Source organism: Diadema antillarum, unplaced genomic scaffold (genome assembly GCF_040938485.1).
Source record: "Diadema antillarum isolate AM-2024a unplaced genomic scaffold, OU_Dant_1.0 seq00001176_RagTag, whole genome shotgun sequence".
Classification (NCBI taxonomy): Eukaryota; Metazoa; Echinodermata; class Echinoidea; order Diadematoida; family Diadematidae; genus Diadema; species Diadema antillarum.
Genome location: NW_027271979.1, coordinates 372,826 through 397,281, shown reverse-complemented (window position 1 = coordinate 397,281; position 24,456 = coordinate 372,826). Strand labels below are relative to the sequence as shown.

General features: G+C 39.1%; 2 protein-coding genes across 2 annotated transcripts; both read left to right on the top strand.

The window, feature by feature from the left end:
• Positions 1-733: 733 nt before the first annotated feature.
• LOC139744446 (uncharacterized) lies at positions 734-6,215 on the top strand. Its single transcript, XM_071654883.1, has 4 exons — positions 734-916; positions 3,034-3,305; positions 5,631-5,784; positions 6,153-6,215. Exons 1-4 carry the CDS (start codon positions 734-736, stop codon positions 6,213-6,215), a joined length of 672 nt encoding a protein of 223 aa, XP_071510984.1.
• An 879-nt stretch (positions 6,216-7,094) lies between these two features.
• LOC139744457 (uncharacterized) lies at positions 7,095-24,456 on the top strand. Its single transcript, XM_071654894.1, has 9 exons — positions 7,095-7,183; positions 12,272-12,322; positions 14,187-14,277; positions 15,763-15,867; positions 17,061-17,239; positions 19,125-19,214; positions 20,019-20,121; positions 22,110-22,294; positions 24,110-24,456. Exons 1-9 carry the CDS (start codon positions 7,107-7,109, stop codon positions 24,231-24,233), a joined length of 1,005 nt encoding a protein of 334 aa, XP_071510995.1. The 5' UTR covers positions 7,095-7,106; the 3' UTR covers positions 24,234-24,456.

Here is a 24,456-nt window from a genome sequence, read left to right as displayed (position 1 = left end):
ACAGCGTGTGGAGTACATGGAGTGGTACCGTGCTCTTGTAGTGCGATACCGTGCGATGTACTATGTATACAGTTTCACCCGCTCGTGGCATGCGCGCTAATAGTGTAATACATTCACAATTATAGGCAGGGTGAGCGCACGGTCACGGGGCCGTACGTCGCGAATGTCGAACCACGGTCACCCAGTGCCAAACACTAGTCACAGGCTGTCGAACGATGGTCGCAGCGCAAGCGTTCGGATCATGCATGCTATTTTGATTCCGCAACTTAAGATGTCAAATCAAGGGCCACTTGCGGAACCACTTGCTTTAAATCATAATAAATATAGGGTTAGAATCTACCGTACAATACTAGCGTTAGGTAGGGTTGTCTATTTACTAATTGGCAGTGTATACAACCACACGCGTGTGTCTTTACCATCCAGCAACACGAGTGTGGTTGTAGCCATGCCCATGGCCCTAGTCGCTGGATACAGCCACACTCGTGTGTAATGTACATTATCATATCCACACATACGGAGAAGCTTTAATTTATATTGCATAGCGGGGAACACGCCGTGTGGGTGGCTACATCAAGACGCGATATGATGTACCACCGGCACCGCAAAGCGATGAACCTACATTGTACAAACGGTGTACCTCCTAGATTAACATTTTTCTTTATTTGATGAGATGAATTTAAAATCAATAGCGAAGTTACGATTGATTTTGGACTTTTTATTCTAACGATTGATCATGCCTTGTGTCGTAATTGAGACTTCGCCTTCGTTTGTTCGGGTACTCGCAAATCGTGCACCCAGCATACACAGACAGCCGGCGCGCGGGTCCCTGCTGGGGCGGGCGGCGCGGCACAACTGCGCTGGCTACAGCTGCAGCTGCGCTGAGCGATCGCTAGCACCATGCACCCGAAGTCACGAGGTAAGGCCTACCGCACCAGCAGTCTAGCGATGTCAATCCAAAGTCCCCCAATTTAGCGGCAGTAGTAACTTTGCTTTTAATTCTAAACCCATCGCATCAAGCAACACGATGACTATGGAGTGGAAAAAAAAGTATTTGTAAAAAAACAATATTAGAACGTATGAAAATGAGGTTACTTTCATCGCTTTGCGAACAAGCTTGTGTGGTGTTCATGTGCTTGAGATGCCACACACGATGATCAGCTTCTGTGTGTGTGTATATATATGTACACTGTACATTGCACACGAATGTGGCTGTATCCAGTGACTGGGGCCATGGCTACAACCACACTCGTGTGGCTGGATGGTAAAGACACACGCGTGTGGTTGTATACACTGCCTTCTTAATAAGAACCATTTTTTTTCTTACACTTGTATATCTTAAAATGGACTCTCCATGGTATGAAATAAAGATATTTTGAACAAATTTGCAAATATTTTGTGGGATATTATGCCAACTAAATGATCAAAAAAGCAGTTATGAGTTTCGAATATTATTGTTAACATGAATCATTGGAAAGAGTTCCTTATGTCCCCCCCCCCCTACATTTGCACAAAATGAATAAATTAGGCCTACTATTTTTTTTTTTTACTCATAATAAACTAAATAAAGTTTATGCTGGGGTTATGTCTCAAGAGGAAGTCTTCCCATAAATGGCATAACCTTTATTTAGTTTATTATTATTAAAAAAAAACAACCAGTAATTTAGTGGGGGGGGGGGGGAGGACATAAGGAACTCTTTCAGAATCATTGAATGAAAAGGAAGTGCAATGAATTTAGTTTATGCCTTTTGCTCATATCTCACAACATCATTTGAGAAATTTCTTGATGTTTGCAAAGTGAAGGGGGGCAGGGATATGAAGTTGAGTCCTTTTCAAAGAAGTTGAAAGGTGTCAAACTAGCTCTTAAATTTGAGACGGCTGAGTGGGGTACAGTGTACCTGCATACTATAAATTATTTTGCTGAAATGGCTACGACATATCGATGACTAAAGTTGCATATAGTAATCGTAATAAAGTTTCAGTGCTGCCATCGCTTGGCTTGGAAAAGAAGACTACAACAGTTTGTGACATCAATGCAAGACAATGACATGAAGAAAATGTGAACAGAATTCAACATATTTTCCTACTTCTAGCAAAATGAGAGAGCACTTGATTTATCTCTTTCAAAAAGCATGGAGAACAATATTACCCCTAAAACATGTCAGTAACAAGTTCAGGGAATGTGCAGGCCCTACTTTTATCAAAGATGGAATTTGTGGAATTCTCTGTATATTTTCATAATACAGTGTATCGATGTCCTGCAGTGATGTAACAAACTAGTGTACAAAGTGTAGTCTTCTTAATCCAGCAATGGCAGCACTGAAATTTTAAAAAGTTCAGTAACTTTTGAACAAATTATCAAATTTTCTTCAAACTTCACTGATCATGTGTTCTACTAATATTGCTGCATTTACTTAATCCACTCATATAGGGTGAACTTGTCCTTTAAATTGCCTACATGTGTATATCTATCAGTGATCACCCACCACTATGACTACCTCCCTATGAATCTTGCACAAAACCTCCCTAAACAATCACCAGCAAAGTGTGCTTGGTGTTGCCATGGTAGCCACAGGAAGTAATAGGCTGTGATGTGTTTCAGAGTGTGCAACAGAGCACAGATTGTTGACTGCAATACTTGGTTTGGTTCCTTTAAAAAAAAAACCTGTAGTTGTGTACATTTGATAGAAGTGATGCATTGTATATTGAGCTGACATCTTGACAGGTATTTTGTGCCATGCTAAAATAGAAGTAAGAACAAACAGAAACTCTATGACTTGATTATATTTTTCTTCTTCTTCCTTTAAAGTGCAGTCCTCATGCTTGAAGGAAGCATGGAGCATTTGCTGTTTTTGTGTAGGTAGGTGTTGGCCACTTCACCAGGTTAACACCTTGCTCTTTACAATAAATGAATGAAGCAGGATCTTTATGTGCATGAGGCAGTGATCGCAAGCTCTTGATATCTAGTGGTGATTGCTGTATTTGAAAGCAGCGTCGTGACTAAATAGCTTTATAATCTGTTCTATCCCTTTTCAGACGAACGGTCCTACAGGAAGTTCCAAACTGAACTCGCACAATGATACGTCTTCCAGGCATAATACCAATAATGCCACATCCACGGACAAACAAACAATAGCAGACTCAAATTCGATCCTTCACGAGGACACAAATTCAAGTCATCGGAAGGAGATCCATGACGGCCATCAAGGAGGGAACGGAGAAAACATTGGAGCAGGAGGGGGGAAAGCCACTGAAAATGCCAAGAAGTCAAGTAAAAACAAGAAAGCTGCAAGTATACAGAATCAAGCGTGAGTACATGATGGACAAGGCATGCATGCCTCAGTCAAGATGTTTTAGGAAGAATGGTGGAGGTAGGATTATAGAAGAAGAGCTGTTAATAAATTACTGTAGAAGCAGACATTTTTCTGCAAAAGTGGTATTTCACGCTCATCCAGCTATGGTGAATTTCTGTTGTCTTTTCAATTTCATTAACAATCAAAATAATTGAGCCAACACTTCAAAGTACTCATTGCTACTACGGCAGTTTAGCTCTTTGGCAGTATCACTACTTACAGGGTAACTGGCCACATTAGGAATGCAAATTCATCATGCACCCTAGAGGACTAGTAAACATGAAGAAACTGCAAATAACATATCAGTTTTACCCATATGATTTGCCTGCCTTGAAATCAAAGATATAGAAGAATGTTACTTATAACAGGCAAAATGTTTGCACACTCTTATTACCTCCGCCAAGGGAGGAGGTTACGTTTTCGTTACTGTTGGTTTGTTTGTTTGTTAGTTAGTTTGCTAGTTACAGTGTAGTTAGTTTGTTTGTTTGTCCGTGTGCAAAATAACTCAAAAAGTTGTGCACGGATTTGGATGAAACTTGCAGCAAAGGTTGCACAAATAATTCAAAATATAAGAACAGACAACAGTATGTCATATTGAATGGAAATGAGTAGTATTTTATTTTCATATGTTTTCAGTGATTCCATTCAAAACCTTGTGACAGATTTTAATTTGTCTTGAACTGAAGAAGTTATATTCTCCGTAACTTTTAAAGGAGCATCACACTCCAGAATGTACAGTCTGAGTATCTGTGATCAGGGGGGTGTTTCATCAACGTTTGTCAGCGCTGACAACTTGAATCACCATAGTAACAGTCAGTGACCAGAGCATCTCGGCCTATCAAAACCAAGAATTTTGCTGAAATTGTCAGCGCTGACAAACGTTGATGAAACACCCTCCGGGTCTGTAATCAGTCTTAACTCTTTCAGGTAGTAAGACATACCAAGTAGATTCCTATCCAAGTGTGAGCTAATGTCATGCTATGTGTTAAAGGACAAGTTCACCTTCATAAACATAAGGATTGAGAAAATGGAACAATATTAGTAGAACACATCAGTGAAAGTTTGAGGAAAATTGGACAATCGATGCAAAAGTTATGAATTTTTTAAATTTTTGTGTTGGAACCGCTGGATGAGGAGACTACTACAGCTTGTGAGTCATATGCGTACAACAGTATAAAGAAAATATAAAAGAAAATTCAACATATTTTCACTTTTTTCGCATAATAAAAGAGCAATTGACTTGCCTCTTTCTAAAGGCAGGGGGGAATAATATTATCCATAACATTTATCGGTAACGAGTCAGGGGAGTGTGTACTTTTTTCAAAAGATGGAATTTTGTGAAATTCTCTTTATATTTTCCTTATATTGTTGTACGCATGTGACATCTAAGTTATTCATACACTGCAGTAGTCTTCTCATCCAGCGGGTACTGCAAAGAAACTTCAAAAATTCATAACTTTTGAACGGATTGTCTGATTTTCCTCAAACTTTCAATGATGTGTTCTACTAATATTGCTACATTCTCTCAATCCTTATGTTTATGAAGGTGAACTTGTCCTTTAATGAGAAGCAAGGGTCTCTGCAGAGAACTGCAGTCACAAAAAAAAAAAAAATATATATATATATATCCATATATATTGTCGCTGGGGTGACAAGACCTTGTATCTGCAAATTTGGTGAAAATGACTTTTTTGGATTAATTGTCAAATAACGGGTTAAGGTTAAGTGTCTTACTCCAAAAATGAAGCCACCACGGCATATCAAAGGAAAGGCTATCCCATTCGCCACAGTGCTTTGGCCGCCATGTTTTTCTGGCTCTCCTGAACATTTGACATTTCGTAGATACGAGGTCTTGTTGCCCCAGCGACGATATAAAGATATCAGGGAATAATTTTCTTGGTATCGCATAGCAATTTGCTATGCATTTTGGTATGACTGCTATACAAAATGTAATTTGCATAGCAGTTTCATTACATAGACTTGTATACCATTTTGTTGAAAATGTATGTCCATCGACAAAAATTGCTATTCAATTTCGAGAAGGAAAATCATTCCCTGTATATATTAGTAGGCTGCAACTTGATGTGACTTCGGTTTGTGTATGTGATACGTACACCAAAAATGAACTACAAAATATAAGCAGTCGTAAACAAACACATGCAGAGATGTATCACACATCGTGTGGGAAAACTTGAGCGGCTTGAACCGATAGTAATATGGACTGTTCACTGGTTTCACCGTCTTTCAACCACCCCCCCCCCTATCCATTTCATCTTCCAGCATGTCAGAATCAGAGAGCAATGAGGAGGTAGAAGGTCTAGACATGAACAGTGCCTTTTTTGCCCGTGCTGCCAGTGGGAAAGTAAAAAAACAGACAACTCCACCGCCCAAGAAAGAAAAGAAGAAAAAGGGCCGAAAAGACGAGTCTGAATCGGTAAGATTTCAATACAACACAAAGAGAACAAAACTTCTGAAGCTGTAAAAACCGTCCTCTGTTGCAGCTGTTGAAATCCTATCAGTAGCATCTTTTGTGAAAAAGAAAAGAACATATGTCAGTAATGCTGATCCATCATAATCATGTCCTTTGCATTTCTTGAATTGCATTTCATCTTCAACAGGTTTTTGTAGTGTGACTTCAAGAATTTTAATTGTCATCACAACCTGGAATGTACATGTATGGTGGCTTCATATTGATCAATTATGCCATTTTCTTTGCAATATTAATAGCTGAAAAATGAACTGCATGCTTAAGCTCTGTATTTTTTTTTATGAATGAAGTCTCCTCTGTTTGTTGTTCATCAGATTGAAGACATGGATCCTCAGATTCTTGAAAGTAGGAAGTTAGCAGGTGAGTACACTTGGTGAAGAAATGGTGATTCATGTGTTGTGAATAGTAATATGAGGCAAACAGTTTAATAGACTGAGCGACAGTACAATATTTCTGTCCAGGTCTACCTCAAAATAGAAAATTGCACACGGCTTGCAAAAACCGTTGCACGGTTTATGATCTATTCATTAGTTAAAAACATATGATTTGGAAACATTTCAGAACAGTTTAAGCAATGGCTTTAACAACATTCAAGAGCTACAATGTACCAGTCGATCAAGCTCATGGTAGAAATTTCATGACAAACAAAAGTTAGGCAGTCTAACACAGGGACAGTTTGCTTCAAATAAGACTTGAAGGGTGTGCTGTGGATTTTCTCCGTGTGCACCATGCAAAGTACTCCAAAGTCACATCATGTAACTCAATTTTTATACCCCTTCCATAAACTCAATAAATGGGGATAATATTCCCATAATTACGGAATAAAAGTAGAGCAGGACCTGAGGAATGTGCACGCTTTCTAAGCTGCTATTATCCGCTTAATATCCGCATTGCAACCATACGTGGAGTTCGTGAACACAATTGAAAATAACACACAGTTTTTTGTGTGAGTGTGCAGTCAAAGGGTCACCTTTACTCCAAACACATCATCAGAAGGGTTTGTGCAGTTACCATGGCGATTATCCATCTTTTTCAGTCTATTTCCTTTTAGTGGGGATGGTAAAAAACAAATAGAGTGCTTTATTTTTAGCATTTGTGCATGCAATTTTTATTGAATAGTCGGTGTTACACTGATGGAGATGATTTGATGATGGATTTGTGATGGGGATGTTACTAGCTGACCTTCTGGCAGATGAATGTCCAGTCAAATATGACCACCCTGACCATGATCTTATCTTTCCCACTGCCTTGCAGTTAGAGGCAATGAAATGGCCAACAAAGGAAACTACCAAGCTGCTGTGAAATTTTTTTCAAAAGCAATAGAATTAAACCCAAAGGACTTCAGGTAAGCACATTTTCTTTCCCAAATTTCTGTTGACTTTTCGGTCACAGAACATTTGTGTTCTTGTTAGAGTGTGAAATCTGTTGAATCATTCTTAAACGTTTGGATGGTTGAAATGAGAGAGGTTTTCCAAATTTTCAATTCAATTCAATTCAATCTTTATTTCCGATTCAATATATAGATAAAAAATACATGTCAATATGAGCACATTGTACAAAAGTGTAGATATAAAAACAGTGAAAACATTGACAAAACATGAAAGTATTATGAAAAAAAAGAAAAACAAATAAGGAAAACAGATAGCATATAGGTACATCAAAACACAATCTCATTAACACTGTGTGTGCAGTTAATCAGAAAATGGTATGTGCATAGAAAGCCAGAATAGGCTTTGCACGAGTTCTATGAAGAGACATGACTGAACATGTTCATAGTACTGTGAAAGTTACATGTGTATGGCTGTGTTGTGGGTTCATGTCTCTGCAGTGATTATAATATTGACATGCCCATGAATGTGTTTGTCACACTGTTAATAGTAATGAAATAGGTCGAAGGAATACAACAGCGAGTGAACGTGTCAATGTTTTGACTAAACATGCCGCATGAATTCACTGCAAATGTGCTAGTGAGTCCAGTATATGAAATGTGCAAATGGGGAATTTCCAGTCACACGGTCATGGACTTTGGAACCAACCTTTTTTTTTTCTTTTTTTCTTTTTTTTTTGTGAGAGCAAGAAAAGGAGACCAATCCCGGAACTAGCTTTAGCTCATGTGGTTCATGGGAATTGTATCATTATGTGGTTTTAACTGCATTTCAATGTTTGTTAGCAAATGATTGATTGTGGGCCTTGACATTCCCTGAACCTTGTGTATGTATGCTGGTTGCAGCATACATCAATGTATGTATGTACAGTATGTATATGTGTATATTTCTAAAGCATACGTATGTTATGCAGCTAAATCAGCATACACAATGTGATCATGTAACACACAAACCCCCACAAAAAGGCATACTGGTTGATTTTTTAAAGGTTTTTGTTTGTTTGTTTGTTTTGATTTGTTTTATTTTTTTTCAGCTAAATCAGCATACACAATGTGATCATGTAACACACAAACCCCCACAAAAAGGCATACTGGTTGATTTTTTAAAGGTTTTTGTTTGTTTGTTTGTTTTGATTTGTTTTATTTTTTTTCAAGCATCATCCATTATCTAGGAGGCATTTCATCAAGTGTTTTGTCAGTGATTTTCTTAGCTAATCAGATGCAAGGATTTTCATAGCTTTAGACAGTTATCAGTGACAAACAAGTTTCATGAAATGCTGCTGTGGTGTGTTTGTTTGTTTTGTTTTGTTTTAAGAATAAGCCTTCTTATGTCTACTGTAGTTGTGAAGCTTGGAATCATACAATTGAATACAAGTAAGGCTTATATCTTTTAAGATAATCTTTTGTAGAGCTACTAGTAGTATGTGTTTGGGGTTTTTTATGCCTCCGCCACGAAGTGGTGCCGGAGGCATTGTTTTTGGGTTGTCCGTACGTCCGTCCATCCGCATTTGTTTACGTGATAACTTGAGTAATATTGACTGGAATTTTACCAAACTTGGTCCAAGTATAAAGTATGATGGGGCAATTACTTGATTAGATTTTGGGTGAAATCGGCCAAAGGTCATAGGTCAAGGTCAAATCATGAAATTGTATCCGTTTACGGGATAACTCAAGACTGGATCAAGCAAATTTCACCAAACTTTGTCCGAGGATGATGTATGATGGGACAATTACTTGATTAATTTTTGAGTGAAATCGGACAGAGGTCAAAGGTCAAAGATCAAGGTCAAATCCTAAAATTTATCTGTTTACGTGATAACTCAAAACTGGATGAAGCAGCTTTCACCAAACTTGGTCCAAGGATGATGTACACTGTATGATGGGGCAATTAGTTGAGTAGATTTAAGTGACATTGGCAAGAGGTCAAAGGTCAAGGTCAAATGCTAAAAATGTTGCTATTTCCCCCATATCCATGCAATGCCCGAAGGTATTTTCGTGAAACTTAGTGTAGATATGAACTACTGCGTAAAGATTCTCCAGAGAGTTTCATGTCATAAGGTCAAAGGTCAAAAGGTCAAAGGTTAGGTGAAAATGTTTCAATTTCACTTTTCTCGCAAATAGTTCAATGTATCTTCATGGAACTTGGTACATACGCATGTACTGACTGGCAGGGATTATCTAGGGAATTTAGGGGTCATGGGTCAATAATCAGGGGTCAAAGGTCAAGGTCAACTCCTCAAAATTTTACTTTTTCCCTCATATACTAGTATGCAACGCTTGCATTATTATTTTTAAAACTTGATATACATGTATAACCTAGTGGAGATTCTCTTGGAAATTTCCAGCCAGAAGGTCAAAGGTTAAGGGTCAAAGGCCAGGTTTAAATGCAAAAAAAACCTCTATTTTATACTGTAATTACACTCTTTCTTCATACCTTGAAAATGACTCAATGCATAAACTTATAAAAGGGTCGGTCAGGAGTCAAGTAAAAATCCACAATTCCCCAAATACTTGTACCTGCACTCTTAGACAATTATAACAAACCTAGTTCAAGGTAAGTCAACATTCAAGACATTTCTGACAAACCTGTCATTTCAATATTTTGCCAGTTATGTGAAACTGTCATCACACATTGTGAAGACATTGTACTATACACCTATTTGGGAGAATCATGCATTATGGCAGAGGCATCAGTCGCCATAGCGACATTTCTAGTTTTCTTTTGCATGACTTTGGTTTTCAATTTTTCACCCACAAGTCACATGATTGTATGCAAGAGGACCCTTTGCAAAGAAAGATTTACAGTTGCAGCAGAATGAAAATAGTGTACAATAATAATGGAAATAATTAATATTAATATAAATTAATATAATAATTACTATCCATGTGTCAGAATTGAGGTGACATTAACAGAAGCATCAGTTCCAACATTTTTTTTTTTCCATGTGAGCATAATCATCAACTGCATCAAATATTCATACAGTGCACTCCCGTTACAACGAACACGGTTATAAGGAAATTTCGTTATAACGAAGTAAATCTTCTGGTCCCAAAATTATCACCATTAAAGTCTGTGGTAGAAAATTCGCTTATAACGAACACAGTTATAGCGAAATTTCCGTTATAACAAAGTCTTTTCCGAGCGCCACCAACAAAGAAAAACAAAAGAAATGTGCTCCGTTATAACGAAATGCGAATTGCTTTCGAAAATACGTAGCGGAACAAGCATTTATAGCGTCTCTGCATGGGTGAACACTTCACACCACTGTGTGTTTGCTCCTTGTGTCACGCACAGTTTCTGAGGGGAACTTGCGTTTATTATTGTAATACAGTTATCCCATCACATTTCACATAGCTTTCCAGTGTATGATGAGTATTCAGCAAACATACTATGATATATATACGTGGTTCCTTGTTTTCGTTAGGCCTATATATTGTATTTGTTCGGTTATAACGAAATTTCGTTATAACGAAATAAAACTGCCGGTCCCGAGCATTTCGTTATAACGGGAGTGCACTGTACTTGCTAGTCTCAGTCAAATTGCTGTTTATTCAATGTTATCTGCCTTTAACTTGGGGAGGGAAACAGATGTATTGTAAATATATTTTCCACAGAAAGCTGTCGTATTGGACCTTGCTCATGATATATTGGAAAATGATTCTGTATGTACACAGCTTCTGGTCCAAAGTGTAGTTCCTTGCTCCCTGAATGTATTTCTACTGTCAAAGACTCGGTAGTGTGGGGATTCAATGGAGTGGGAAGGTTTACCCAGCTCTGATATTTTTGAGAATCCCTGTATTACATCCAAAATTTGTATAGCTTTGTCACTGATCTCTGTAGTGTTATGCATACAGTGGAAGAATCTATACTGGAGTCCACTGTTGCACATGAGTGTACACTTCGATTCACATATTCGCGGACTGGTGCTTTTTGAGATAGTTTTAATGCACATTGTACCCCAGTGGGCAGCGAATTAATTGGGCTACCCATGAATCCCCACGCTACCGGGTTTTAACCCTATCTTAACTTGGGGGGGGGGGGGGGGGGGTCAAATTGACCCCCCCCCCCCCCCCCCGACATTTTGTGCCATGATTCCGCAACGCGCAAAGATTTTGCCATGCCATTTCATGACTTTTTTCCAAGTCTCCGGCATATTTTGAGACCAAATTTGCGACCTCCGGGTACACCGTTTTGAAGTTACATAATGTTTTGCATACATGCATGTCAACCCAAAAACAGCTCAAATTTGTGATATTGTGTGCAAATCCAGTGCAAATTGTGTTTGTTTGTCTGTTTCTTTTTCGTTGAATTGATATGAATTAGATTATTTCAAATTTTTATCATTGGAATTAATCAATTCTAATGTAGATAAGCTTGAAAAAGTTCCTGCAACAAATTTTGGCCAAAAAAACCCCAAACAATAGAAAACAAAAGGTTGAAAAAGACAAAATACATAAGAAATTGCATTTACTTAAAATAGAAATCACTATTTGTCTATTGTATGACCATCTAAATCTTGTAGTTGACATCAGGCTCTATGTTCGGGCAAAATTTTGCAGCGATCGCGCCATTGGCGGCTGAAATCTGAAGGGGAGGGGGGTCAGTTTGACCCCCCACCCCCAATAAAAGCTTGGTCTCAAATAGCCCAGTTAGAATAGGGTTAAAGGTGGGGACAAGATGTCTGTATTGGTTGCGTTATTAAACTGATGCCGATGAAGAGCAATGTATGAAGGACGGGCACAGAGGGTAGTGTGGGCAGCTGACAAGGATGCTATGTCATGGACCTTCCATAGGACAGTGCACTCAAGTTTCCATGTAGTCCATATTGGCTTTTGATAAATAATTTTTAGTATTAAGGGACATTTGTGGAGTCACTGTAGTTTTATTTGATTTTGTTTTTGTTTCAACTTTCTAGTGTCTGTTGCTCTTGATCAACTGTACTTAGAACAACTCACTCATGAGAGCATTTTTCTCCTATGATGACATGATACTTTGAATTCCTTGTTAATGATTGATTTGTTCTTTCGATTTCTGTTCATTTTCTGCAGGTTCTTCGGGAATCGATCATTTTGTTTTGACCATTTACAAATGTATGAAGAGTAAGTAAAGGCAATTTCCTCTAATATGAAAAGCTAGCTTGCAATAGCTGTGTATACACTCACTGTAGGTAAAATTTATTTGATATATGTGATAGTAGCATGAGAAAAACCTGATAAAGAATATTGTTGATTACACTCTCAGGGTGCGCTCGAACGCTCTAAAACGAACCAAAGCGAACTGAACTAAAGCGTACCGTACCGAACTGTGCCAGTTTTGGAGCGTTCGAGCGCTCTGTGAGAAAGCGTACCTCACGAGCTATTTTTAGAAAAGGTCACGCTTGTTTACAGCAAGAATGTCATTCACCTTGCGCTTGACCTACTTACAGCTGTCCCGAACAAAGAGAATGATGTCTTTGCATTGTGACGTATGCGCATGATACGCGCATGCTTTACAACAAACTTTTGGTACGCTTTGGTACACTTTTGGAGCACATCGGGAAGTGGTCCACTTTTGGCTCGGTACAGTACGGTACGGTACACTTTAGGAGCGTTCGAACGCTCCTCTGGCGCGGGTATGGTACGGTACAGTTCGCTTTAGGAGAGCGTCGAACGCATCCTAAGTTATTGTTAAATTTTTTTTTTCTTGAAATACAACGTAGAGCCTTTGATAGCACATCATCAATTTCATTTTGTCTTGATGTGGTAGTAGTCAAAGTTCTTGGACTACCAACATTTTCGGTGCCATTTTGCTTCATGCATCAGTGTAGTGTGGTTGCCTGCATTATGGTGTCATGTGCATATCATTGAATAACATAAGTACATTATGTCAAGTCCATGATACAGTTTTTAATTCCTTTGATCACAATATTCGTTCAAGACACATTCATTTATTGCACATTCAGGACCAGCACATATAATAGGCTTCAGGGTGCTCTAGTTTGTTAAAGACACTCAGTCGTGGCGAGTGGTTTGTGCGGCACGGAGACGAACGCAACACGCTGCCTCCCCCATTCTGTATCAAATGTAGTGACCCCCGAATGAGAATAGCGCTGGCTCAATGGGTCAGCGAAAATACGGTAGGCTACAAGAGAGCTCCCTGTGCTCATCTCCTAACCCAAAATGGCTGTCCCAGCGAGCCCCGAGAGCTTCCGAATGGACGCACACTCTCAGTGCGCATGCGCATGAAGAGAGGCCAAAAGAGCCACGCGTCTTCTGGCCTCTCTCCTCCAATCACCGCAACTCGCGGTGACAATATTTGTGTATGATGCGTACACACACACGTACACACACACACACACACACACACACGCCGCAGCGTCTTCTGGCCTCTCTCCTCCAATCACCGCAGCTCGCGGTGACAATGTTTGTGTATGATGCGTACACACACACGCACACACATACACTAAAATTTGTCTCAGTGGTAGCATTACACAAACTTCGGTCGTTCGGAGTTTACGTACCATTAGGGATGGCGATCGGCTGCCTTTAAATCACTTTGAATGTGATAATGGTGGTGATGATGATGATTGTGGTGGTGGTGGTTGGTGGCAGTGGTAGTGATGATGACAGTGATAGTGATGGTTGTGGTGGTGATGACAATGATGACGATGATGACGATGATGACGATGATGATGATGATGATGATGACGATGATGATGTGATGGTGCAGAGATGCCAATGTTTGTTTGTTTCTTAATTACTATGCATGTGTATTGCAAGAAAAGTAAAAATAGTGTTTTTCAGCCCAAAATAATGCCTTTTCAACCTAAGATTGAATGCTGCAATGCTGTTTACAAGGTTGGCATACTTGGATGATGTTGATAGTAATAATGTAGGTGGTGGTGGTGATGATGATGTATTATGGTAAGGACAAGAGAGTGTTGGCATTGTTTGAGTATCATTACCCTATGTTCATTCCTTCCAGGGCACTGAAAGATGCAGAAGAAGCTATCAACCTAGATAGAACATGGGCAAAAGGTTACTATCGCAAAGGTCGTGCCTTGAGTGGCTTAAAAGTAAGTTTTCAAATTATGGTAACAGTACATAACAAATAAAAAAAAATAGCTTTGGTTGCCATGGCAATAAGATAGTTCGAATTCAGATAGATATTGACCAAATGAGTGAATGAACACATGATGGTATTCTTCAGTATAGTATACCTGAGGACTGTTTGATCATGTTCCCATCTTGATTTATGCAGTACTAGGGAAGAAGATGTCATGCACATGATACTACCTTTAATCATTTGTCTTCTCTTCAGCGTAGTAGGCAGAAATTTTCAGTGCCCCAACCTTCAAAGATTCCACAGATGCATCTATATCCTAGGCAACGGTATCTTGGTATTTGTATGTAATGCTAATGTGATATGCATTTTTAGATGATATTCATACAATTATTCATTCTCACCATGTCTTTGTAAACTACCATAAGTCCAATGACGTTAATTATATTCAGATGGTGATCCCTAGCCTCGAGGATAGCTATCTCCCAGGATATGCTCTGGCCCCCTAACCATAACTCGCATTTACACGACGAAGCTTATCCTCTAAGGTAGCTATCCTCGAGGATAGGCTCACTGCCTCCTGTAACCACGTTTATCTACAAGTTCTTATCAACAAGTTCTGTCCACACGATGCTTAGCTATGGGTAGGGACCCCTGCATAGAGTTATAGAGTGCTAACCCTGAGGTATCTCATGAATAGCTATCTTCGAGTTAACTTCAAGGTAGCCATCAACTACGAGCCTATCCTCGAAGATAGCTATCCTCGAGGTTAGGGATCAGTGTCTGAATGTAACTAATATTATTTTGTGTAATGAATAAAAATGAATGTGAAATTATTGCCTTGCTGGAGAGAGGGGCAAAAATCACTCCTCGGTCGATGGTCACGATCAGTGAGCTTCGCCAATATGTAAACGAGGGCCATGTTCCTAATGAAGATATTAGTAATTAACAGTAATTGCATGAGCAGTTTATGCATCCCAATGGCCTGTGTGCAATAGTCTAGCTGCTCAAGTTAGATGATAGTACGTCGTCATTTCGACAATTTCATGGCACGTGTAATATTATAGACATGTTATTGACAGCATTGATACCCAACTCGCGGTGCTATTACTCAATTTTTGCGTTCAAAGAATGAGAGTTGTGATATTCACTCATGTGAGCGCTTATAGAAATTTCTCTCCAATTGCTTGAAACTTGATACGTGTGTATTCTGCACTAATGTGAGTTTGCTGCAGTGAGACCAGTGATAATGGTGATGATAGAAAGTGATACTGATGGCCTCATGCTTTCAGAGGATATGCAAAGAGCGGAAAGATGTTACCAGCCAATGGCATTCTGACACCAACACAACAGTATTTGAAAGATTGTGATGTGTTCTTATATATTGATGTGATGGCTTAGAAACATCTGTATTAAGTGCTTAATAATTGTATTGTATTATTATTACTTGTATTATTATGGCTCTATTCTTTGTTTGTTTATTTTTCTCGTTATGCAGCTTTTCTCAAGTGCAGAAGTTGCATTTGAGCATGTTTTAAAACTAGATAAAGACTGTGCAGAGGCTGTGCTTGAACTGAGAACAGTGAGGGTCATCAGACTAAGGGTAAGACATGGGTCATGACCATATCATGTGGCCCTGCATCACAAAACCAACAAAAAGTTGCCAGATGAGGAATTTTAGTTGAGGGTAGATTCTGAATGAACAGTATAAAAATGGTGTATAACTCAATTGAAATGGACTTGAGCTCCTAATCTAAATATTGGGAACCAAGCACACACTGGATAAGCTTGTACTTAGCAAAGATGCTTCAAAGTATAGTGTCTATTGAAGCATTGAATTCTACCAAGCCACACAAGCTGTGCAATGAATGGCCTTGGGACAAAAAAAAAAACAAAAACACAAAAACACACACAAAAAAAACAGGATGTAAAACACCATAGTAATAACAATGAAGGGATTATCAGACTCAGCTGAAATTAAGCAAGATATATTAACACATTCTATCTGTTTCTAATACCAACTTCAAAAATAGCTGCGTCATTCTTTCCAAAGTTACCGAGTTGAAAGTGAAGAGTGTGTAAAGGATTTTTAAGAAAGGAAAGGGCAAACGTAATCACAATATTCAACAAAATAAGCTCTAGAGAAATCTCTAAAAATGCTATTTCCCATTTGCTTTATGATCCCTAGCTTTACGTATGTGGTAGAAGAATTGCTCTTTCAGAAAATATGAAAAACTCCAGATTGACTAGGTCGATCAATTTCACCTATTTTGAGTCCTCACGTAAAATCAGGGCATGCCACTTTTGGTTGGTTTTGTGATGCACGGTCACGTATATTGTATATACAAATGATATTGGTGATATATATATTGGTGATATTGGTGCTTAAAAATTAGGGCTTCCGAATGCGCAAAATTTCCAAAAGACACCTTGAGATCTTGCCATATGCAACAAACACTGCCATGACTATTAAAATGTATGTTGCAAGTAACCTTTGTCATATTTCTTGATGAGGGAAAGTTGAAATATCTCTCAAGATTTCCGTCCTTCTCTCCCTTTCTCTTAATTCTCTCTGTTTCTTGCTCTTCTTAATCTCTTGTTTGCTTCTCTTTCTCTTGTCTCTCTTTCTTTGACTCGGTCTGTTTATTTGCTTGTTTGTTTGCTTTTGCTCTGACTCTTGTATATACATATCTCTCTGGCTCCTCTGTCCAATCTCTCCCTCTCTTCCCTTACTCCTTTTTGACTCTTTCCAACTCATTCTCCCCCCCCCCCTTTTCATCCCTCCCCCGGACACAGGAGATGGGTTTCAGCGAGCAGCAGAGTGAGGAGGCCATCATTGAATTCGGCTCTTTCCAGGCGGCGCTAGAACACCTGCTGGCGAGGGGGGACCGTCGGGAAAACAGCGAAATGGAAGAGGTTTATCAATCTGATGACGAGGATTATATTACGCAAACGATCCAAGAGAGCAAACTTGAGTTAGTTCATTTCTTTCTATTCACATTTGGGTCATTGCAAGTGTTCTGTTCAGGGAATAATTTTCCAGCTCAAATGTGATTATTAAATTCAGCTGATGAACAATATTTCAGATGGTATCACTTCTATGAAAGAAAACTGCTACACAAAAGATAGTGGTGTAAAAATGCGTACTAAATTGCCATGCGATTCCAGGAAAATTATTCCCTGCTGTTGTTTCTTGGGTTATTGTTTAGGTATATATACATGCATTACCTCACAACGTTTTCTCTAGGGAAAGATTTGAGCCATGGGGTCAAAGGTTAACCTGTTGCATAGTGGAACCTGGTAGCCTGTGTATTATGTCATTGGGCATTTCAGAATTCAGTATGGAACAGGTTAAGCGAAATGCCAACATTCCTGTTTTCCACATTTGAAAATGGTTAAGTTTTGTCGTGATGTTTGGTGTATAAGTATTATCAGGTATTAATTATGTGAAACCACCTCATTTTCCAAGATATACTGTAAACCCATTGGGAGAATGATGCGATACAGCAGAGGTAGACCAGTTGCCATAGCAACATTTCTGGTTTGTTTGGAACATGGAAAGTGAAATCAAATGATTAGCCCTTGACTCTGCAACTGAATTATGTTGTCAAATGTGCAATGGGAGCAGTGTGTGGTGTATTATAAGTCACAAATGCTCTTACCACAAGTATGATTGCATGAAGACCTTAACCCTAAAAAGGCCGGGGGGGGGGTTGAATCAACCCCCCCCTCGACATTTTTCGCGACTACTCCGCCGCGCGAAATTTTTTGAATGTGCCGTTCGCTGACTTTTTACTTTCAAGTCTCGCGCATCTTTTGACACCATTTTCGCGAAAATCGTGCATACCGTTACAATGCTACATAACATTTTATACATTCCTGTCAGACCGAAATGGCTCAAAAACGTGATTTTGTGTGTAAAGTCTATGCAAATTGAGTTTTCTTTTCTTATAAAGATATGATTATTTTCACTTTTATAGGCTGAAACTAATTAATGTTAGCATAATTATGCTTGATATAGGTTCTGTCATAAATTTTGTGGAAAAAAAATGATAAAACAAAAGGTCAAAAAAACAAAGAAATACATAAGAAATTCATAAAACAATAAAATACATAAGAAATTGACTTTGATACCAAAATTTTTTTTCAAGTACATTGTTAGGAATGCTACAAAGAATGTTTTCACCAAAAATTAGGATTCTAGGAGCTTTAATTTCTGATTTAGAGCAAAATGTATGATTTTATGCATATATTAGCATAATCAATTATTATGACGAAAATTTCCATTTCTTTTTGTATAGCTTGGTAGATTACGCCACAGGTAATGCACGTGCCAAATTTCATGGCGATTGCGCGATCGACGGCCGAGATCTCGGGGGGGGGGGGGGGGGGGGGTTTGAATCAACCCCTCCCCAGCCACAGAACACCCAAAAAAGCCCGGCCTGGTTAGGGTTAAAGGAGGATTATGCAGTCTTTTCTAGACTTGATAACATTGTCAGCCAAGATAACGGAGCCGGCCTCACAAGGGAATGTGTAGTAGCAGACATAATGATGCCTGTACTCTGTGGCGGTGACGTAGGCATGCAGAAGGGCATTCAGTTCTACCTGTGCACAGAATAGTGAAGCCCTTACATAGATGACATTACTTGAATGGATTACAAGATTCCAGCGTGATACATTTAATTTCTCTGTTGCCGTTGGGATGCAGGGCAGGTTCAGCTCTGAGTGTGATATAACTAATAAGGTTACTACTCCCTCGTTTTGCCTTCCCAAAACTACATACCTTACATTGATCTCATGAATGATTGTGGTGATTACCAGATATAACAGTGGAGAGTTTCTCTGTCTTTCTGTCCTCAGTGCAAGAAATCCCGAAAATCTGCGATCCCTTTGGATAGGTAATCTGCAACAAACTGTAACAGACAAGGAGCTGAAAGAGCTGTTTAAGCCGTGAGTTGCCAGCGTTTCTCTTCTTTCAATTCAATTCAAAATGATTTTATTTCCATATAAAGTAATACAAAGTAATACATAACACTTACATGAGTACATAATATTTAAAGGAACTTTGAATCACGTAAGTTTCAACAAAATATGAATACAATCATTATAATGATATCAACTATGGTTTGGATAAATAAACAAGTAAGCAATACAATCCTAATGTATAACTCTACATGGAAAAGAGGAATTCACCAGAAAAGCGTAGCTTGTAAAATTTGTGATTTACTCTTTTGCTAGTGACAGTTTGTCATAACTGTTGAAGTTCAGGTATTTTTAGTTTAGTTGTTTTGTTTTTTATTTAGACTTAAATTCCATGCTTCATGACGTCTCTGAGGTGTAGCATTGCTATGATGATGCACTCCGTTTTTCTACATATCAGAGTGGGTTTACCGATGACCTCACAATTAGTTTCTGTAGTGAGAAAAGTGACTTGTCATTGCTATTATAATGGTAATCAGTTTTATTGTTTGACTTGTTTGTTGTAGCAGTACAATTAGTCTTGATTTTCGGTGCCAACATTTTCATTGTTTACATCAATAGCATTGTGTATTAATTTGATTAATTGTATTGTTATCATCTGTGGAAGTGGAATGGAATGGATGTTTATTTTATGGTGATGTCACAGATGATGCAACAAGTATTGTCAAATTTTGTATTGGTTGTATTATTGACAGCCATATACATTCTTTTGCCTCTCTCTAGTCTTGATGTGGTTACAGTAATACCGTTCCCTCTTTGTTGTCATATTTTCAGCTATGGAGAAGTTGTCAGCATGAGGCGCATGCTCGAAAAGTTTTGTGCCTTTGTAAACTACAAGGAGCCCCGAATGGCCAGCCGGGCTATGGAAAAACTCCAGGTCAGTGAGACCGTGTTGAATGTATTAAAGACGTAGTAGCGTGGGTATTCACGAGTGGTCCAAGGCATTTGCTGCCCACTGGGGTACATTCGAAAACCATGTATACCACAGGTCAGCAAATAAGTGCATTGAAGCACGTGCTCATCTGCAACAGTTGACTCCAATCAGGGAGGTGTTAGAAAAGGAGAGACAACTCTTCGTAATTCATGCAAACACATGTTTTGGTTCAAAGCGTTACAATGGGATGTCTAGCATTCCACTATACGCTTTGAAGTCATGCTCTGCACCGCTCTAGTTGCAAGGCGAAGTTCGGAGACGAAGAACGCATTTCACCTTTCGTTGAATTACAAGCTTTATTTCCCCGTAAAATTTTTAATGAAATACTCGAATTGATTAAGAGTAGTTTAGGAAAGAATTCAATATTATAAACATGTATTTCTAGTTTCTTCGTAATGCGCAAATTGAAATGAAATGAAAATTAGGCCATCTTAAAAACCTAATATTTTTCTATAATGCACACATTTCCGCATGTTAGTTTTCTATCCTTTAATCTGGGATATTTTGATCTTTCAAATAAAGTACTCCGCTAAAGCGTGCACCAGCGTGCTGTTAAACTACTTGCTGTTAAAATTGTCAGTTTTTCACTGCATTTTGATTCGCTGCTCCAATTCAAGGTACACAAATTCATTGTTGCCATCACATTGAAAGAGAGAGAGCAAAATGCAGTAGGGGCAAGTATTTCTAGATGTGAGAGCGCTAGTCCCGATTAGTGATGCTCTCTTTTGTCAAAGCACCTGATTTCCACCTGTAGTTAAACGCATAACTTCTCGGCGGTGCCGCGCATGACTTCAAAGGAGAGCAGGAGTTGTCTCTCCTTTTCTAACACCTCCCTGCTCCAATCAAGATTCTTGTGCTGTGTGTGTACTTTCTAAGAGATCAGTGATAAAGCTGTACACGGTTTGTTGCAGGGATTCTTGACTCTATCCTAGCTGGGTCAGTCTTCCCCGTCCACGGTATCCCTAGCGTACCGGGTCTTTAAATGTTAAAACTTAAAGGGGACCTCCGGATGATTTTCAGACTTTTACATTTGAACAATTATAAATCAGTTAAACTGAGTACAAAGTTTCAGAATTTGTAGTGATTGGGATGAGGAATGAGAATGTTTTCAAAATTTAGAACAAATTGCAATGAACAAGGATGATGACATGGCAGCCTCATCATAAGAATGCATGAGTTGGGGCTCATGGAAGCAGAACAAAAGAAGAAGGCATGCATAGATTCTTCACAGGTGAACTTGTTGAGGAAGTAGTATTGTAATGGAATTGCACTGCTACATTTCTGAAATGTATGAGGCTCTGATGTCATCAACACTGTTCAGTGTAATTTGTTTAAGATTTTCAATTTATTGGTTTCTCTGCTCAAGGACCACAACAAATTCCAAGAATCTATTCATGGAGCTGTTGATTTATGTACTACATGATGTGAAATTATGAAAATCGTCCGGAATGTCCCTTTAATGATTGCTTATTGACATGTATCTTTAACTTGTAGATACTAGCAGGTTGAAATAAGAAAGAAATTGGATTACTCTGTGAATTGATAGGGTGTTATCTAATGACAAATTGAATGTCAGTGCCTTGGCACTTTAACTGAACAAAGATGCATCCAGCATTCCAGTTCTTTTTTCTTTTTTTTTTCTGGTCCTGGAATAGTGCTTGATACAGTATGTTGTTAGATGGTAAAGCCTGGCCGTTCTTAAACCTCATAGCATGTTAATGTTGGGTGTAATTTCAGATGTGAACAAAAATAAAGGAAGTCAGTTGATTTAGTTGATACTTTGCTGAGGTATGCTATATGAGGTGTAAAGGCACTTATTTGATTAGCGAATCCCTCAAGATCAAAGAGTAAAACTCACTTTACATATGTCACAGCAAATAGTCTTGCAATGATAGTTGGTTGTATGTCTTCTTTCACACCGTTTCATGCAGGGGAAAGAGTTTCATGGCAAATTTCTCCTAATCAAGTTCCCCGACAACCCCATTGAGCATCACCCGGCCTTAGGCACTACCCAGGAGGTAGTAGATGCACGCTTCAAACCTGTGATCTTGCGAAAGAACCAGCCAGCTCCAGGCAAACCCAAAGTGAAGCCGACGTTCATTCCCCAGGATCAGAAGTAAGTGATATACATCAGAGTGGTATGTGTGAAAGAGACCAGTTGTATTGTTTATGCTACGATGACACCATGTTCTCGGAGGCCACAGCAGTCACGTTTCAAGCCACCGTGGACAAAAAGGGACAGACGTGAGACAACACTGGGGGACGGGATGGGTAAATGTGACAGGCCCATATCAGACTTTTAAACTGTAAAAGAATTTGCCATTGCAGTCACGGTGCTGATGAAAAACCTATTACTGCAGAGTAAAATGGGATGAACACAACAAAGCGTGACAGCACATAATAAGCCGTAATAAAACTTGGAGGCAGTCCTTCTAATTAGTGGAGTCAAAAGGGGCCTGGACTTTCAAACCCTGCAGAATCTTTGTCAGAGGCAAAATGACAAACAGGCAGGGAAAGCAATCACATATAAGGAGGACTACACACAACAAGAATAGTGAGGGGAGGGCTAGGGACATGGAACAAAGAAAACAAAAGGGAAGGGTTGAAAGTCATGGGCAAGGAGCCCAACAAGTAAGGGGGGAGGATTAAAGCAGGAGAGTGGACAGGCAAAGGACAGAGGAGGGTCAGTGAAGATCCCAAGGATCTTAGGGGACAACCTGAGAAGGATAAGGATGAATAGGGAGGTAACATCATACAAGATAAAGAACAACACAGAGGGATAGAGAATAGGAAAAAGAGTGAAATAGCAACAGCATGAATGAAGGGGTGGGGGAGGGGGCTGAGCAAGCAGCGAGCCCTAACCTGGTGTAATTAAAAAGAAAACAAAATGAACGTGAGAGTCGACCCACAAATGCAAATTACAAAACAAAAATAGTGTACTCTAAAATGCTAACAATAATAAAAAAAAAATTATTTAATTAGTGAGACATGACGGAAAATATGTATAGTCTAGCCTGACCAGACGTGAAAACACCGTCTATAGTTGCAGGTTTACTGGAGCGAGAGTGGATGGGGGGGGGGGGGCATATATCCCACCTCTCTACAGCACACTGTTTCAGGCAAACAAGGCTGCTGTGGTTTCCAGGGACATGATGTAATTGCAGCCTTCTGCCAGGGATTTGCTTTGAAAGGTTTCCAGTGAAATTGTGCCATATTTTGATGATGTGTTGTGTGCGACACGACTGCTGGGGAAATTATTCTGATAGTGTTCTACAGCCTTTCAAAATGGTCATGTAATATTACAGGTGAATGTCATGGACGAAGCTGCCCATAATTTGACCACACCACTGTCTAAAATTAGGCTGCCTGCTACATGTAGGAACCTATGTGTTTTTACGCACAGTCGTATCTTGGTGCCGGTGCCGATATATCAGCAAGATTCTTTTTTTTTTCTAGTTGCTAGACAAGTCACTCTCTATTGGTTATGTTTCCTAATTTTTTATTTTGTTATCGAGATGTATTTGAAATGGGTCAACAGTATTGCATAAATGTTCAAATTTCACTGTTCACTTGATATAACAGAAGTAATAATGTTCTGACATGTTGCATCAATTTTGTGTGATTTTGATTACTAGTATACAGGCAACCTCGCCTAAGTCGAATCTATTGGGACCAGCGAAAACACTTCGACTTACACGAAATTTGACTTCCGCGGAAGTCGAATTTTTCTTCGACTTGTATTTCCTGACGAATTTTCATAATGCAGTGTCTTTTTGTGTTTTTATTGGCCGTAAAATTACAGTAGACAGTAGTAATATGTTGTAATTAGTATTTTTGTTTTGTGTAAGTTTTAAAAAAGAATCTTGTAGCTCAATTATTGTACTGCGATAATTGAAATGATGTGATTTCTCTCCCTTTCCCTTTTCCCCAGGGCTAAGAAGTCAGGACCAGTCAATGGGAATGAGTGTTATTTCTGGAGGACCACTGGATGCTGGTATGGGAGCAGTTGCCGCTATGAGCACCTACCCCAGTCTGCCGGCGTTGACAAGAAATAGTACCAGCTGCAGAGTGGGCGCACACATATGCAAGAAGAACAAAACAAACACATACACTGTACACGCACACACGCATACGAACAAACGTGCTGTGACTCTAATGGACAGTCAAGTCATTCCTGGCCAATCTGGAGCTGGCAGTGTTGTTGCTGTGGCAACAAGCAAAACCACAGTTAGTAGGAAAGACATCTTAGGAGTGAGAAAACAAAATATTTATCTCCTA

Excerpts from the sequence above, each read along its gene's own strand:
- LOC139744446 (XM_071654883.1), top strand. The coding sequence starts at position 734 with ATGCCTTGTGTCGTAATTGAGACTTCGCCTTCGTTTGTTCGGGTACTC. Across the intron at positions 917-3,033 it reads CATGCACCCGAAGTCACGAG|ACGAACGGTCCTACAGGAAG; the intron begins GTAAGGCCTACC and ends ATCCCTTTTCAG. Across the intron at positions 3,306-5,630 it reads GCAAGTATACAGAATCAAGC|CATGTCAGAATCAGAGAGCA; the intron begins GTGAGTACATGA and ends TTCATCTTCCAG.
- LOC139744457 (XM_071654894.1), top strand. The coding sequence starts at position 7,107 with ATGGCCAACAAAGGAAACTACCAAGCTGCTGTGAAATTTTTTTCAAAA. Across the intron at positions 7,184-12,271 it reads TTAAACCCAAAGGACTTCAG|GTTCTTCGGGAATCGATCAT; the intron begins GTAAGCACATTT and ends CATTTTCTGCAG. Across the intron at positions 20,122-22,109 it reads GGGCTATGGAAAAACTCCAG|GGGAAAGAGTTTCATGGCAA; the intron begins GTCAGTGAGACC and ends CGTTTCATGCAG.